At 40.0% G+C, this 18,806-nt stretch overlaps 1 protein-coding gene across 4 annotated transcripts in view; it reads right to left on the minus strand.

Annotated features, from left to right (window-relative positions):
• The window catches only part of DENND5A (DENN domain containing 5A), a 63,006-nt gene that overhangs the window by 19,338 nt on the left and 24,862 nt on the right, over positions 1–18,806 (minus strand). For all 4 annotated transcript variants that reach the window (XM_064715080.1, XM_064715078.1, XM_064715079.1 and 1 more), the window contains 7 exons: positions 16,468–16,655; positions 7,464–7,781; positions 5,951–6,166; positions 4,803–5,037; positions 4,210–4,360; positions 3,502–3,595; positions 391–522 (listed from right to left, as the gene is read on the minus strand). In XM_064715080.1, coding sequence (XP_064571150.1) covers positions 391–522; positions 3,502–3,595; positions 4,210–4,360; positions 4,803–5,037; positions 5,951–6,166; positions 7,464–7,781; positions 16,468–16,655 — 1,334 coding nt within the window. The remainder of the gene's footprint in view (positions 1–390; positions 523–3,501; positions 3,596–4,209; positions 4,361–4,802; positions 5,038–5,950; positions 6,167–7,463; positions 7,782–16,467; positions 16,656–18,806) is intronic.

Genomic DNA, 18,806 nt, shown 5'->3' on the forward strand with positions numbered 1-18,806 from the left:
AGAAATGCAGTTGTGAGAAAAGCTGCTGTGTCTTCCCCACAAGCCTCTCTTTTGGACTATTCCCTCCTGTTAAAATTGTACTGTCTCATTAGTTATAACTGAAATGTGCTATAATAGACTTGGGCAGCAGGATGGTAAAGACCCTTCAGAATATTCAATCTCTATCATAAATCTGCTTGATAAAGTCTCTGCTCCTTGCAGAATTTCTGAATACATTATCTCTTCATTAATTTTTCACCACCATGCAAAAATCCTTATAGGGAAAAAGCAGAAACAGATGGTAGAAAAGTGGGGGGGTTTCCAACATCCTGGATACAAAATGGTCCAGAATGGATGGATATGAGGTGCAGGATATGAGGTGCAGGAGAGCAGGATTATTCTCTGTATTACCTTATTTCTGCATTCCTTCAACAAGCCTTCTACAAACTTCCAGTTTGTTTGTGCAATTACTGATGGAGAGAGGTTGGAGAGCTTGGGCTGCCGGATGGTGCTGCCCAGGTTCCTGGCTTCCTGGATGTACTTCTGCATTGGGGGACAAAATGGACACAGACAAAAGTGCAAGTGAGACTTCTTGGCTGAGAGAAAAAGGTAAATTTATCTTTATAACCCACACCTCTGGAGTGAAGAGGAAAGTATCTCCTCTTTCAGAAAAGGCCCATTTTTTATCCAGCATTATTTAGGGCTGAGACACTTAAAACTGCTATTTCACCAGAGGTCAAATCCCCATTTATACTGGCTACACAATATTAGAACACACATTGCTGAATTACAAAACACAATACAAACTGCAAAGGATATTCAAGATGCATAGAGATTCAACTACTCCCTGCACCACTGCCAATTGTCTTTTTATTTTTTTCATTTAAATGAAAATTTGCTAAAACTGCCCAGACCAAGAGTATTCAAGTGGTAGACTGGTCTACATGAGGACTGCAACAAAACTTTGCTCTTTCAGGAAGCAGCTGCAAAATGCAAATGATAGCAACATCTCTCAGCTGTGAACCAGCTGCATTTTTGACGAAAATCATTTCCTGAACCCACTCTACTCAAAAGTGCTCTTCTGCTCCTATTACTGCCATCAAGGAGTTGCCTTTGTTTTCACCCCAGAGACAAGAGTGATGTGACAAATATTTTGGAAGCCAGGTGATCACAGGTTGGTTGGGGTACAGCTAAATGAGAATTAGTGACAAAGTCCTGTACAGGCACTGATGGAATACTCAGGATTAGTACACATGTCAAATTAAAAGGAAACCTCTCTAGCTTACATTGAAATAATGACCAACTGAAATGTCAGTGAATAGATCTGTCAGACACAACAAAGAGGGAAAACCCCATTTTCTCCACTGGCCTTGCACTAAAAAGCTATGATATATACATTAAATTATGCATCTTTATCCAGAACTATGATTACAGTCATATTGTGCATTGGACATACCAGATAATGCTCTGACACAGATTTTATAGAGGGCATGAAGGGCCAATCATGCTGGTCCCATAAACATAACTGCAACTGAAGCTCTGACATGGAAAAGTCCAGGTGCTGGCAGGATAAGTTGGTAGCAAAAAGCCAAGCAGATGTAAAGTGAAAGTGGTAAGACATATGAAGTAATAAAAGCAAGCATGCAAAACAGAAAAGGAAAAGAGTGAAGACAAAATACAATGCAGAACTCCCAAGCATTCAACATAAACATAAATTCGTAAGTAATGAATCTGAAAGGGAAAAAGAAAAGATGGTGTTAAATCAGTGGATTCGTGTAAACTCTTCCCTCCACTGGGCACAAATGTTTGCAAGTAAAAAGTCTCCATTGCACAGATTTTTGTTGGCTGCCACAAAGCTTCAATTAGTTTAAAACTCCCAAGGCTGCAGTTTGACACCTCCTGCTCAGCCTGACCCCTGTGTTCATCTCAGAAGAGCTCCCTCCCCACTCTCAAATTTACTGTGGAGTCTGAGGTTCACCCAGAGAAGGGGTCCATGTTCATCCACCATTATGTCATCAAAGAGGTGCAGCATAAACCCCTAAAACAGCAGCACCATTACCACTGGCACTCAGTACCCCCAGCTGAGCATGCATTTCAAAGTATTTATTCCTCAGATATTTTTTGCCTTTTGCAACAGAATAACTCCTATAAGAAATGAACTTGTGAGGAACCAGTTAAAAAACAAAACAAACAAAACACCCCAGAGACCAGAGGTAGACTTTTGCCTTTGTAATTAGCTCAGAAGCTTACATGCTTTAACAATTGTGTTGTTTAGCACAGTAATGAGGTTAGAAATCAACTACTATTCATTTCTGTTACATCTAATAAAAAGCACTTTAGAGTTAGCTGAGCATATGGAACATGTCAAAGCCAGAAACTACTCGCAGAGGTTTTTTATTATGCAGACATTTTTCTGTTACATGGTTATGGATGACAGAGATGACACTATAATTCAACAACATTTTAACAAACCAGTAAGTAAATTCCGGAACTGAGTACACTGGGAAGACAATTAAATCCATCACTACCATAAAAGGATGAACTGAACAAACACACTTGAGTTTCAAAACACTATCCTAACAGACACAAGACTACTAAAATTCAAAACTAAGCTTTTCTAAGGATATTTAACAAGGCAAAATAATATTGTTTTCAATGAACAACACACAAACAAAAGCAAAACTCTGGGATTAGTAAACAAATAAAAAAATCTCTAAAATTTTGAGCCAGTCTATTCTTGGAATTACCTATAAATCAACACCTGGTGTAACAGTTTGCAGTCTGTACCATATGAATCAGAAACTGTACTGTAATTAGTTCACTTCACCCAGATCTTTCAAAATCACTTCACCACAAAGAAAAACTGTGTCAGCTGTAGGAGCAGTGGTGAGAGATGTTTTAGTTCAGAAGCTGGGTAAATCAGCATCAGACTGCACTGTGCAAAACAGGCAGCCACAAACGTGACAGTCTGGGGGGACTTCACACTCTCACCTCAGCAATGAGGCTGTCTCTCACTCTGTCACCTTAATACTTTTGTTATGGTCTACAGAAGACACTTAGGCCAAAAGGCAATGCCCCTGATTTTAGGATGAAATTAATCCCTTTCTAGAGGTGGTTATGTTTCCTCCATCAAATACACAAAAGAAACACAGGGTCACTACGTTATTCAGAGACAGGAAATAGATGGCTGAAAACTATTAATTGCCCTCTTCCCACTCATCCCCTTTAAAAGAAAAAAAAAACACAACAGAACAACTTGAAATCATATGATTATATTTTCAGAGAACTCTCCTATATGTAGGATGAAATAATTTTGTCCTGAGAAGGGGCAAAAATGACATAACTTTTATAATAAGAAAATTAAGTATTTTTGGTCTGCTACTTCATTTGTATTAAATACACTTAAGGGAGAGCAGACAAGAGCTGCAAGTAACTGTCTAGACATTTCATAAAGGTTGCAGAGCATTTCTCAGGCCATTAGGAAAGCAAAAAATCAGATCTCTAGAGCTGAGCAATTTTCACCTCTCTCTGGTCATTGTCCAGACGCAGGTGCTCCGTGTGCTGCTTCTGCCTGTCCTTGCGCCTCCACTGAGCAGGAGCATTCCTCTTTGTCCACCTGCACGTGGGGAATAACATCAGCCAAGTGTCAGGAGGCAGGGCAAGGGCAGAGGCAATCAGAGGTTTCCACTTTATTCTATGCATTCTACACTTTGTGAACATGCTGACATGAGTTACATCAGCCAAAGCGCAGCTGCAAACACACACACAAAGAATCTCTGGAATATTGGGCAACCAAAATGGTTTACAATATTCAATCACATACATTTGTTCTGTATTTTTTCTTTTTTTGGCCATTTTAAGCATTGCCCCTCCCACTTCAAGGTTTTTATAAGAAAATATCCTAAAATATTTACTAGTTCCTACATAAGATCAAATAAGGTGATCTCTTTTCATATTGACAATAATTGCAAGTAACTAAGTACACAAACTATCATCTCAAACATGAGAGTTTTTTTCAGTAAATTTGCTTCAAGAACTCTGTATTTAAAAAAGAAAAAAAAACAACCAAAAATCAAACCAGACATAGCAAAACCCCCCCTTCCCCATCATCTGATCTGCTCCCACTTGAAAAAAACAACCCCAGAACTGACTTTGCTTTCTAAGACTTTGCTTTAGTACTGTTCTATAAATCTTGCCAAGATTCAGCACCTGTTGCCTTAGCTTACTCACTTATTGCTTGCTGGGCCAGTGGATAAAACATCAGACTGAAGCTTAGGAAAAAATCCAAGCTCATATTTCCCTTGTCCAATTTTCATGTCCAGCAAGTGTGGGTGAACTGCAGTGTGATCTATTTTTGCCAGCCTTAATTCAATAGATTTCTCTGAAATAGTAAGAAGGTTAAATTTGTTAAGGTGTTTTCATCAGACATGTATCTACAATCACCTATTTTCGATTAAAAGCAGATGTCAAATTAAAGAAAGAAGTGGAAGCTGCTTACTGATTTCAATAGGGACATTAGTACAAGAGTGTTTCTGACATCAGAGAATGCCACCAAAAGGAGAAAAAAAATGTTTATCTTTTTAAGCTCAGACATCTTTCACACACAAAGCATGCAGGAAAACACCCTAGTTCCACTTAACATTAATTTCATCTCACATCTCAACATCACAGAAAATGTTCAGTCCCCCATTTAAGCTTTACATCTCTGCTATTTTGGTCTGGGTTTTTTGAGGTTTCAAAACAAGAATCATTACTTAATCTAATGCCTACAACAAACAGCACTGACCAGTTGCACTGTCAATCAAGTGCCTCATGGCCCTTACCAGCCTCATCAATGGTTGTGCATTTCTGATACATAGACGTGCGCAGAGTCGGTGTCCTGACATTCAGCAGCCTGATTTTATCCACCCTGGAATCAAAAACTCTCAAAACAGGGTCTTTGTCATCCTCATCATGGCACATAATCTTATTGTCAATGAAGGATGCAAACATTTGGGTCTCCAGGAATCTCGAGAGGAAAGGCAAGTAAGGTTCAGGCTGGTCGGACAAGAAAGAAGCCTAAGAGACAAGAAGAGATAAGAGTGTTTGGGAGTCTGCAAAGAGACAGACACATCCACCAGAAGCACCAATTTTTCTGATCAAGCATGTATGAGAGTGCTTTGGTGCCACTTAAAGCTTGGGTTTATTATACATATCAATTCTATCCCCAAAACAGGCAGTCTGTATGAAATTTTCAGTATCAGGACAATCACCTAGTACAGCACAATAACTGGTACACTGTGACTTTAGCATTCCCTTCATCTCCGAAAAGTTTCAACAGGATCCCAGCAAACCACACCATCAGTACTGCAGGTGTGCAGATTTGCTACTTCTGGCTGGGCTTTCACAGCTTGTGAAATCAATGGGAATCTTTTCATACAACTTGGAGGGAATCACATGAATGTTTTAGCAGACAGTGCTGCAACAGTCTTCACCCATGTGAGCTCTCCTGCTGACAAATATCTCCAGCAAAGAAGACAGAGCAAAAATTTGAAGAACTGGGTCTTATGTTTCTCTACAAAAGAGTTAGGAACACATGTGGCACACATGTACATAAGCATTATTTGGGATCATGACTTAATTCATTAACATATTTGGCAATTCCTCTGGTCAAAAATCAAACAGTTTCCACTTGTAATATTTAATCTTAATGTGGAGGTTAGCTCTGAAGTCAGGCTTTCTAAGCTATTTTCCTAGGACAAGCTGCATTTTTCTACAGTATCCTTAAAAGAGTATCTTTAGCTCTCTAAGTCTGTATTGGTATATACTTTGCCACATACCTTAGATGTGACTTTTTTGGGAACACTGAAATTCAAAGAAGAAATTACCATTTTTACAGTACAGTTTTCCATCTGATGGCCCAATACACAAAGCCTTAAGTTTGAATACTGTTTTACCTCTTACATTGATGTACCTTTTTATTACAACTTACTTTATCAAAGTTTTGCATCTGTTCTCTGTTTGTAAACCAGGATTCCTTGTCCTGACTGGGCTGAATGACAAACACTTCATAATCTGCAAACATTTGTGTGAAGCGGTTGGCAAAAACTTCCCGAATCTGAATGTTCAGCTGGTAAATCTTGAATTCTTCTTCATCACACTGAATTTTAAGATCCTTTTTGCTACTAGTCTCTTCTCGTACCTCCAGCTGAAAAAGTAAGGGAAAACACAAATAATTTGTATTGATGTTTTGTCAGGTATTCCAGGCATACAAGATTTTCATCTGCCATTCACTTGCTACTCTTCAAGCCAACATTTCAATAAAGAAAAATAATTACTGTAAAGAGCTAAATCAAAAAAATGCAGACAGAAACCTTTGCCTAGAAAATTTCTCATAATAAACCAAAACTTACTTTAGTACTGTTAGCACTAGATATGTTTTAAATTTAAAAAGGGTAAATAACAACCATATACATGCCCATGCATGGCACAGCCTTAACTTTCTCTTACCCTTCAACCATCTGTACAGGCTTTTCAGAGGTTCTTAGTACCCCTAAAAACTTGCATATTAGGCAAATCTATATCTGGTGTCAAATAATTCCAGGTTTAGAGCTGCTAAACACACACCAGTTTTCAAATGAAGACAAATGCACAGTAACAAGAAGCTGTGCACGACTAGAACCCAATTGCTGCAGCCTAAGTCCTTAGCAGTGTAAATCACAATTCCCAACTATACAACTCAGAGCAATCTTAAAGAAAAGAAAAGGCATTTTCAGTTAAGATGTGGGCTAAAATTTATCAAAAAAAACAATAAAATTAAGATATTCAATTCATAGGGGGAAAAAAATCACCAACAGTGAAAGTCTTCACTCCATTCCACAAAAGCTAAAAAAACTCCCAGGCCTTTCAGCTAGTATATTTTATGCACAAAGGGGTGCATTGTGTTTTTTGTTTCACAATTCTAATCACTCAAAAAATCCAATCAGGATCACCAAGCGCATGTCCACTTGCAGGGAGTCAGACAGTCATGAACTCTACAACATTAACCAAAGCATCACAGTAAGCTCATTGCCAATGTATTACATATAAGCAAAATACTATATATTCTTGACTGAATGAATAAGGTATCTATAGAAGACTGGATGCAAACTTCAGCATTATCTAGATGTCAATTTTAGCCACTTAAATCATTAAACAGTGGCGCCAATTTAGAATAAATCTTAAAATCAAGAATTAACAAGGCAAAGTGCTATTTTAAAACACATTATTTTGGTAAAGAAACAGTTGGTGGATAGCAAAGATTTTCCCAGATGCTGCAGGGTTAAATCCCATTCCCCCTCTCTCCTAATCCTGTCCTTGTCTCTACAGGTGCTCACAAGGTTTGAGAACATGAAGGAACAGAAAGCTCTTTCTAGTGAAGACAGACATCCAGCATCTTTGGACCATGACTTCAGCCCATCTGCCACTGCAGGAACAGAGAGAGTGCAGCTCATTTCCTATCTTACCTTTTCCAGACTCACACCTGTTCTTTTAACAAGTGCTTGGAGTCTTGCAATAGTCTCATTTTCCTTTAGCAGCTCATAGGAATTCAGAGGTGATCCTGCTATGTTCCCATTTCTTTTATCAGAAACCAGGTCACATGCTCTGAGGCTCTTCATCTTGGAGGCACTTTCACTGCAGTGCAGGTTTCCCTCAGGTGGAATTCCAAAAGCCATCAGAATCTCTGAAATCTCCTGAATGAACTCAAGTTTATTTGGAAACTGGGGTAGATCTTCTGGCAGCTCAATGAAATGGTTGTCTACATCCACAAAGCACAGGTTTGCCTGGGATTTAATTTAGAACAGGACACCATTACAGCACCACTAAGCACATTATTCATCTTTGGGATTTGAGCTTATTTAAAGATTCAAAGACATTTGCATTTGTTTGTTTATTTTGTAAAACAGAGTTGCCCCAACCATAATTGAACTGGTTGGTTGGCTTTGAAGAATGTAATACAAAACTTACATTTCCAGGTCTTTTGAGGATGTAACTGAGAAAGAAGACTAATTTTACAGACATTTACCACATACAAAATAGATTATAACATAAATTAGGTACAGATGTGTGATTGTTTCATACATGTACAGGTAAATTTTAACTACAGGATAGATGCAATTCTATCTCATACATGTTTGTATAAAAGCAGGTGACTGCCTGTTGTTTAGATTATCAGTGCATTTCTCTAAAAGATTTAGCAAATTTCAGTCTAAAAGATGTGCTGATACTGCAGAAGTGCAATGAAGTTATCTTCTCTTTTTCTGTAAGGAACAAAAGGCAATTGCCTGACAACTAAGGCAATTCTTGGAATGAGCAAGTTTGTTTCCAAGGGGAAAAATGAAATTAACTAGTTTCCATTCTGTTTTTCTGTTCCAATCTCCAACTCATTTACCACCAAAAAACACCAAGGTGAGGAAAAAAAAAAAAAAAAAGAAAAACCACCTATGTGGCTTCCACAGCAAGATCAAAAGAAGCTTTGCATCTTTCAAGGTTTACCTCACTCTTTATTTGGCAAGGAGGGAGGTTCCCCTTTTGCCTTCTGCATTGAAAAATCAAATGGGTACAAGACATTACATAACTACACACACCACAGCAAGAACCCCAGTCATGTGTGAAACCTGTCTGGAAAGTTAAGAACAGAGAAGTAACTTTGCTCTTCTCTGGAAGCATTTCAGTTTCTCTTCCCTGCAGAATCAACATGGGCCGTCCTTGTTCTGTTTAACCTTCACCATACAAAATATTTCACTCAGATTGTGGGGTACTTCCAACCTAACTGCACTGCATCATTCTAGGAGCCATCCCTGAATTCAGGCCTCACTACAGCTTGGCAGCAAAAACACTTTTCAGGTCTATGAGAAATTACATATCTGCAGTTACTTCCTGTGATTCAGTAAGTGCAGGAGGATGGAAGCACCACCACAATTTAATTGGAAAGAAATAATTAGAAGATATCAACCTCACATGGAATGAATGGTGAATGATTCCAGAAATCAGTGCTACAAGGAGTTCTGATAGGAATTTCTGTGGGACTGACCAGAGGTAGACTAGAATAAGCTGTGCCTGATGTGACCTGTTGCTTTAAGTAAACTTATGAAAATATAGATTTAGTACTTGTGACAGGTTTCTATAGAACAGAGGGTGTCAACTCTCCTTAAAACAAAATATCTTATTGAACTTCAACATTTATAGTGAAAAAAGTTACAGCACAACTGAATTCTTACAGCACAACTCCACTGGACATATTGTACTAGCTTGCACAGAACCAGTCCAGTTCATGCCCTGCTACAATATTACCCATAGTAACAAAGGAAAGCATAAATCCAATTCTCTATTTCCTAATGTTCTAACATTTCAATATGGAGATTGATTTCTTATGCTCAAAGAAAAGCATATAAAACAATTTGATATCTCTTGTATAGATGCTTTACTGGAAATTAAATCACAAATTAAATTAGCTGCTGCAAAGGAATCCAAGGTCAATAAAGAGAATTAACACATTGATTCTCAAAGAGTTTCTAGTGCACCTTAGAAAGTTTTTATGCAGGGCAGGTGTGATTGCTGAAATTCCCCAAATATCAGCACTGCTCCAAGGCAGCATCTGAAGCCAGAACCTGAACTGAGGAGTTTCAAGGCTCCCACTGTACCCACAGTTCTGTGACAATCAGAAGTCAAATCAGCTGGTATTTGTCAGAAACACTGTAAGCACTTCAAGACAGAAGAGAAATAAAGCTTTGAGACCGGGCAAAATGCCTACCAATCAGTGCTGAGGGAGAAACAAAAAGCATTGAATTTGCCTCATGCAGTCTGCAAAATAGCAAGACAGACTCAATAAGAAACTCTTCAAACAGTTTAATTGTATTACTTCCTTTTACAACTTTCTTTAACTGATGCCATTCCACTTTCCTTCCTTTTTGGATCAGATTCTGCAGAAAACATCACTCTTGCTTAATAAGCTTGGGTGTACCCACAAAGCACTTGGCCAAAAAGAAATCAAACATTAACCTTACCCATGCAGAAACCCTAATCCTCAAACTGAAATTAAACTCCTTGCTAATGGAAGGAAAGGCCAAATTCATTGTTTGCTAAAATTGCTTATAAATATCTGAGCTAACACCTGGTTAATTCTTCCAATATGTGATTTTCCCTTCTGCAGGGCTCCTCTCTAAGAGCAATACACACAGTTTAAATACTCTGAGCTCCTAACAATGATTGCTTATCATGCAACTTGTAATTACATTTTCCAGAAACTGGCCTGTATGGAAGCATTTTTTAAAAAGTCAGTGTGCAGCAATACTCTAAATAGACTGTAAAGAATATTTTCAGGGACACTCTGTAGTTATCCAGTGCCTGGTTAATAGCACAAAAGATAGAGTACTACCCATAGGCAAAGATTCCATAGGTGACTTCAGCCTCTCTGAACTCAGGGAAGCTGAGGTCATCCTCAAGAATTGCACACAAACTTCTGAACAGGCCATGCTCCTCAGGGAACAGAAATGGCAAAAACATCTCCTATGCACAGCCCTTCAAGAGGTATCAAACCAGTGTTTTTTCTGTGAAAATGAAATCTGAAGTAAATCAGTGACAGACACCAGAACAGTCAACCTCACTATGCTGACACACTGCAGATCCAACAGAATGGAATACAGTAAGGAGAGAGGGTTGACCTCCTCAAAAAGTAAGAAAAAATTACAAGGCACTCATTATTTGTGAAATCATGGTCATCCAAAGCATTTTGCATGCTAGGAACTGGCCAAGTACACAAAGCAGAAAAATAAAGGAGTTCTTTGGCCACAAGGCTTTAGTTATTTCGTCTCTGGAGGCAGCACAGCTGAGTGGGCTGTGAATAGCTGACAGTTCTCTACATGGACACAGTTTATTATTTTACTCACACAAAACTAAAGTAATATAAAGACAAGATCTTGGCAATATGTATAAGTAGAGATACAATTGAAAGAGCATCCTTAAGTTAGGTACTTGTTATTCCAGGTTTCTAGAACAGTCACACTCTTTTATTTGTTGCTTACATATCAGTTTTCTGATCAAAAGAAACCCCAAAACAGTTACACCCCACTTCACTTCAACAGCAGCCTGTCACGGGAGAGGACACATTACATCATCTACAATAAAAGGTTCTCCTGAGACATTACGCTAAGGAACAAGAATGTCACATCCTAATTTAAAAACCTGTCCTTCCCATAAACTTTCAGCATTCCAAGTAACAGGGTGTCCAGGTGAAAGCCTTACAAACCTTAGAAATGTGAATCTAAGCAAATCAGTGTTTGTGTGCCTGGTGCCAGTGCCTGCTTCCCTGAAGCCAACAGCACCATTTTCCATGGCCTTAGTGGGGTCTGGAGCACACCCATCCATCCCAAAAGCATAAGACAACTGCAATTCTTTAATCTGACCTGAGGTACAATAAGGGCCAAAGCCCCACACAGATCTAGCAGGGCCTGCATCAAGCTCACATCCTTCCTTTCAGCTCTGCTCAAAAGCACAGAAGGAAATTATTCAGCTTCTGCTTGAATAGAGCACTGAAAGGCCAAAGCCCACTCATCTCCAGCCTGAATCACCTTTGAGCATTTTCCCCCACCTTACAAACACCCCCCAGTGCTCCAGCACACCGAGAACGTGGATTTGCTGTGTGCACACATGGCTGACTTGGGGCAAGTGTCTACAGAGGGCCTCAATTCTGCAGGATGCTCCTGTGCTGTCACAGACATGTTTTATGAAAAATCCTTTCCTTAGGAGTTTTTCTCCTGAGAAGCTGAGAGGCCTCAGGAACAAAATGTAAATAATAATTACCTGCTGCTGTGGAGTGCAACAGGTGGGTCTGTGATTGGTCTAATGCGGTTGTTTCTAATTAATGACCAATCACAGTCCAGCTGGCTTGGAAGGAGCTTTTGTTATCATTCCTTTTCTACTCTTAGCTAGCCTTCTGATTAAATCCTTTCTTCTATTCTTTTAGTATAGTTTTAATACAATATATATATAATAAAATAATAAATCAAGCCTTCTGAAACATGGAGTCAGATCCTCATCTCTTCCCTCATGCTGGGAGCCCTGTGAACACCACCACAATGTGCCACTCCTGTGAGCCAGTGGGGACCTCCTGCACTTATTGTCAGCACTGCTGTCCTCCACGCCAGCCCACTCCCAGAATTTGGGAGTGAGAACAGCTCACAGCCCAAAGCCACTGCAGCCTTCAGAAACTCCTCAGGTGGCTGCTCACACTGCAGCACAAGAAAATCTAAAACTCTGGTTTGCCAAGAAATTTGCAGTATTATCAAGGATCAAGCCAGCAGCAGACAGCCTGAGAATGCATACAAAGCAGTGATTATCTTTCAATAATTATCTTGGTCTAATGTGCTAGCATCAGAAGAAAAAAGGCTTTTCAGGAGACCTTTCTTATCTTCTGGAACAACAGACAAAAATAAAAACCCACAGAATTTCTTCAGGTTTAGCACTGAATCATCCTTTTAATGGCTGAAATAAAAACACTGAGAATATATATAATCTGTCTTATACTAGCAGCAAAAATGCATTTTAGGTTTTAAAGTCTTTTAACAGAAAAAGCTACTGCCCAAGACCCTTGGGATCACTTCATTAAAAACAGGCTTGTTAATGAGGTACTACTTTGATTTCACCAGTGCTGGAAACTCAGCATTGCTTATTTCCAATGAAAATCATTTCAATTTCTACCATTCTCCTAAATTAGAGTGGTGAGATACACACACAAATCCTGCTGCATGAAATGGTTTAACTTGCTTGTTAAAAATGTATTTCTGTAGCACTGCAGAAGTTTCTTTAGAAGGAAATGCAAACACACATCAAAAAACCCTATCTTAGTTCAGTACTTGCTAGGTTTGTGATCTGAGAGGAAGCTGCTAAAACCACTTTTATTGATGAGTTTCACTGATAAACAAAGCACATTTTTGCCAGCAACACCTAAAACGGCCACAGGTTGTTCCCTTCCCCTCTGACATCTGCAGCACCCCATTCTAGCACAGCTTTTCCATGCCCTCCCTTCCCTCCTGGGCTCCTCACAAGCCAGGGAAAGCACAAGGATGCTCCTGCACACACAGAGCCCTCAGCAAAGCAGCAGCACCTGTGGGAAGGAGCACCCTGCTGCTGGCATGCACAAGGAACTCAATTCACACCAGACCTCAGCATTTCCTGGTTTTACTGGGCTGCAGAGTCAGCTCTGCAGGTCACTCCTGGTCTTCAATGAATTCCCCATCAGGGACTGTTCTGATGTACCCAAGGGATAACCTAAAACTGAATTTTGTCCTAACACAATTTTTTTGTTGGAGATTTTAATCATCTGCTGCAAGCATTAACTTCTGGGATACAGCTGGATTTCCATGCTGTAAAGCATCTCCTGGAAACACCAGATGTGACCCAAATATGAGAGGCTGCCACCAGAACAAGCCTTAAGGGCATATGTGTGCAAGACTTACACCAAACCAAAACTAACAGAGTTGAGACAGTATTCTCACATTATTAGCCTAAAACACTTTGAGCAAAACAAATAAGTCCTTTTAAAACTTCATTATAAAACCACAATGAAGAAGTCTACAGTGGCACTGAGGTATCCATGCTGTGCTAGACAGCAGTATTATTTTCTTCCACAATGCCCTTCAACTGAGAAGCACTAACTAGATTTTCTCTCAAAGCTCACCTCTCTGGCCCCTGCTTAAATCTGATATTGCTTTCTTTTACAGCAGCTGTCCCACACATCCACATAAATAGATTAGGAACAGAGATGCAGCTTAGGCAGTTTCAAAACAAAGAAAAGAATTTTTTTGCAGAACTCAGAATAAATTACAACACAGAACAGGTCTTTGTATACCCTTTGTGACAAGTGAGGAATATTCTGCTATCAGGAGCCTAGAGGAGCTCCTCATATAACCCTGATGAGTTCATAAAGGTTGATATGCATTCCAAACTTCAGAGATAAACACTGCTAAATGTATTAATAGCCCCTCTGATACTGATGATAAATTTGTCTTTATTGAAGTACAAATAATGGAATCCATATGCCCTCTCTACTGCTCTACAACACATCATTCATGTTGCTTGGCAGTTTTTGTTTGCTGTTCTATGGGGGTTTGTTTGGGTTTCTTTCTTGGTTAGCTGGGCTTTTTAAAGCGAACTCCCTATGATGAAAACCTCAGTAATAGTGAGCTCCTGTTCTTCCCAGTCTACTTAACCCCTTGAATAAACAAATCTATTGGTCCAGGATAACTTTTTAGTATTTCCTAAGAGAATGGAGTCTCCAGTCCATTTCTATGTCACAGCTACATCTCCAGCCTGCAATGCAAAGGATTCAAGAGCTCACAAGAAACCTTACCCAGCAGTGACTACCAAGGGAAAGACTTCTCACACTAGCTCAAACTCATTGTGCACAAAGTTTTAAGAGCTCACTCTTCAAATAAGGAAGAGAAAAGCTGAAACTTCAGAAGGACAAGGAAATCTCACAGCAAATTCCACCACATGGGGATGTTGCTGCTGCTTTCTGCCTTGCCTGTCCTCCCCTCCCAGACAATTCTCATCTCTGTAAGATACTAGCAAAAATCTATTCCTCCACCTTCTCATAAAAGGCTACCTGTAAAACAAAATGTAAATTGAGGTGTCAGATCACTTTTTAATAGTACTTGGATTTCATTTCAAACATCTAAAAATAGATCAACTGCCTTACTTTAAACCTCCAAAATAACCTGATTAATCCCCTCCAAAAACTATTTATCTTTTAAATAACTGAAATGTCTATTTGAAATCAAAATATGTTTATTTAGTTCAAAGTATTACAGTGGTTTTAAAATGAGGAAGCTCTTTACAAAAGGAGAACAATCTTTTAGAAGCTTGTGGTAACAGTGAAAACATCCATAGTGCATATTAACATGCATATCCACACATTCATTTTATTTCATCAGCTATTCTCTCTAAAAAGTGTACTAACCATATTAATTAGGCCTATCAGTGCAGCCAAAATTCTGAAAAAATAGTAAACCAAAGCAATAGACTGTTGTTTTCATGGCAAGAACATACAATACTCTGTTATTAATTATTCCAGTGGAAAATTAAAAAAAAAAGAGCAAGACAATGAAGAAATCAAGAGATTAAACACTTCAGTTTTCATAGGAAAAAATAGTTTGGAAAAAAAAGTTTTACTTTGAACTTGCCAGGAAAAACAAATGAAAACTACCAGCATATGGATTTGAGAAAAAGAGCAATGTTGGCATGGAGACCAGACTGGAGGTTCACAAAAATATCTTGTCTTTAATTTCACGCAGCTTTTTCAAAAAGGAAGGGTTTTTTTGTGTCAAGCTATGCTGCAGCACTGCCTGATAATGAAAACAAAAACCAGCACCACCACAAAACCCTGGGCCTGCCATGCTTTCCCAGAAATGCAAGTGGTTATAGAAGAAAAAACAGAGTCATAGAAAAAGGCAGAGAATCCAACTAGGGCCTGCAAGTAGGGTGTTCCCCTTGATTTACAAAGTTCCTCCCCTGAAAAGTTACACCTACCAGTAAGCAGGGGTCAGACACTTCCTCTGCTGCCCTGGGAGGTGCCTTGACCCTCCCAAGCAGCCCCTAAACTCTCTGGGCATGTCCCTGCAAGGAGTGCTGTGAACTGAACAGGGGGATCAAACAAGTGAGGACAATCTCCAGCAGGCTGAAGGCAGAGCCAGCCCCAAGGAGGAGCTGCAGAAGCTGAACAGAGCATTTCCTTCTCCCTGGCCAGGGCTGCTGCTCCCAGGGCTCCTCAGCAGCCCCCCAAAAAGCAGCAGTGGCTCAGGGACACACAGACATCCTGCTGCACACTGAAGCTGGCACTCTAGGAGAAAATCTGAAATGGTTTTGTGCACACACCTGGCAGGCTGGGTCCATGCAAACCAACCCCAGGAGAGAAGTCCAGGGCAGGGAAAGCAGCCTAAGCCCACACAGCAGGAACCAGCCCAGTGCTGATGCCAGCTGAGCTCTGCTCACTCAGCACCACAACCTTTTGGCCACAGGTGGGGAATTCACACTGCACTTCCCAGCATTACAAGGCTAATTTTTCCAGCACAAAAATGTTCTTTCATGCTCACTTCATGATTTATTTTCTCTTTAATTATCCAACCCAAACTTCTGTCATTTGCATCAATAAATCCCCCCTCTAGCAAACCATTGCTCCAAGCATACCCCCTGAACCCGACCATGAACTTAAGCTTCTTTGACCAATTTTCAGTACATCACTTCCTGTAAAATTACAGTTGAATTCTATCAGAGCATACAATTTCAAAAGCAGGGCTTTATCTATTTCACCAAATTTTTGTCAGCATCTCTAAGAAACAAAGACCTATCCCAAATCAGAGCCAGCAGGAACTTGGCAATGGCTGGTACAGTTAGCACTTGTGTGTTGGATCATTTCTCACTTCCCTCATAGTCATGGACAATATTTAATCAATCAAGACAAGCTCCTCTCACCTCTTGAGGAAGTTCCAGCTTAGACCTATCATCCAGTCCATTAGAGTGCAAGCCCATGAGGTAAGGGACAGGAGCATCTAGAAAATGAAGGAGGGATGCTGGAAGGATAGGAACATACACGTGCTGCCACTGAAATGGAAACATTAGTGCTGTGATGGTCTCTGCCACTGTCATCAGCCTCTGATAATCTGAAAAACATCAAGAAAATAATATTTTTTTTTCACAAATTCTTTTAAGGAAATGAATTTAAATTAAAGAAATGAGAAGTTGCTTGAAAACAGAAACCACAAAACCCAGTGCTAGCTGAGTGGCATCATAATGAAAACCCAGACCTGCACACCCAGCACATTTTGCTGAAACAACAAAGAGAGCTCAACCCAAAGTAGGTCATTCTACAAGTCATATGGAAATGAGCAAACTAACCCTTAATGCATGCTAAGTCACTTTCTGCTACCTCTACCAGGGTCACCAGGAGCACCAGTTTGAGTACAGAAGCAATACTGTAATCAGCTAAGAAACACATCAGAAATAATTTCTTTTCTCTGTGCTCAGGGCTTTCTATGGAAGCCTTGGATGCAACCCAAGGCATCTGGTATCTCTCAGATAAACATTTTTTCAAAGAGTGTTTAAATGTCCATAAAGCATGCTGTATAGCAGCCAAGCCAACAGTGTGACTGAAATAACTATGCAGAAAATGAAAAGGATCAGCTTTGTTTAGCCTTTGCAATGCACAACCAAAGGCTCAGTTCAATGTAAAAACAACTCATGTCCTCCTAGAACTTGGGAGCAGTGTTAAAATACCTGTGCAACACACAGAGATCTTTTCATGTAGCACTGGTGGCTACAGCAGGTCACAGTGCTGGGCAAACACTGCACCCTCCTCATCTGTAACTACAGAGCCATCTCCAAGGGTTTTTAAAATCCCATAAAGGGGGAGGCAGCACCAGATGTATGTGCCAATACAGCTGCTGAAACATCCCAATAGCCTTCCAGCTGCCAGGCTGGAAAGGGTATGAAACACTCACACAACTAGGGCAATTACTGCCTTCTGCCAGGCTATAAGCACAGCACAAACTGGAGACACAGGATGCCTTTTCATGAGACTGCACCAACATCCAGTGGGTGCAGACTGCACCAATTCCAGCCAGGAAAGAGGAGGGAATACAAGATAAAAAGTCAGTAACCTTGATATGTGAGTATTAAGGTGTGGGGGATGCATGTCTTCTCCTTTCACAGAACTACAGACACTGTGAAACTGAAAAAGACCCTTGAATGGGCAGCTCAGGTGCTGAGGTTTCTGAAGCTGTTGCACACTGTCACAGAGGGCAGATGGAAACTGCAAGAATAATATTTTTCTAAATACTCTGGAGAAAAATTAAGCTTAACTGTGCACTTGCCAAGTTGATGGCTTTGATTCCATCTTTTAGCCAGCCTCCACTCAAGACTTCAGACAGCAGGGGAAAAAAAGGCCAAGAAATTCAGTTCTTGGCATTCACAACTAATTTTGTCTGGGGAAAAAGTTGCAGAGTTTGGGGTCTGCAAAGAGCCCCACAACCTAAGAGGAACTCAGCACAGGTTTTGCTAACATCACCCATAATTCTGCAACTTAGGTTTTTAATTTTTAATTTTCACATCAAGTAGTGGTGGTAGAAAAGGTTATTGATGGAGCTACCTGTCACTGCCTCAGAGCAGACCTGCCATGAAGGACCCTTCAACCAGAACAGGAGAGAACAACTTAAAACAGGTTAAAGTTTTTGCCAAAAGCTTATTTGGACTGAAATACCAATGAACATCACAGCAACACTCCCCTACTCTGCCAGGACACCAGCCTCTGCCTGCACATCTACGTAGGGGTTTGCAGCTTTAATCACGGCCTGACTGCAAAGAAGTGATGAATTAATGATAAGCTTTGGGAAGAGGAAGATTCTATTCCATCCCCTATTTTCTTCAGTTTTTAAAGGACCTTTAAATGTAGCCATAGATACACAAACATTGCAGCTGGTTGGTATTCAGCTTGTTTATCTGGAAGTACAAGTCTTAAAATAGAAACAGTGTTTTCCTACTACACAAAACCCCCTGTCTGATCCTGCTGGATAATTTAAATACAACTTCTCCCTCTGTCATTAGGCTAACTTTAGTATCAGCCTTCCACATTAATTATAAAGTAACATCAATAGGTCAGAATCTCTATCCAGTGGGCAGCCACCTCCTGCCAGGGAGCTCTCTGCAAAAGCTCTGATCCTGGATATTCACATGGCTTCAGCCATTCCCAAAGATTTGGCCTGCCCAGCTGCAGCCTGCAAGTAACAGTGACTGCATTCTGCTGCTGGCAAAAGGCA

The sequence above is a fragment of the Zonotrichia leucophrys genome, chromosome 5, assembly GCF_028769735.1.
Source record: "Zonotrichia leucophrys gambelii isolate GWCS_2022_RI chromosome 5, RI_Zleu_2.0, whole genome shotgun sequence".
NCBI classification, from domain to species: domain Eukaryota; kingdom Metazoa; phylum Chordata; class Aves; order Passeriformes; family Passerellidae; genus Zonotrichia; species Zonotrichia leucophrys.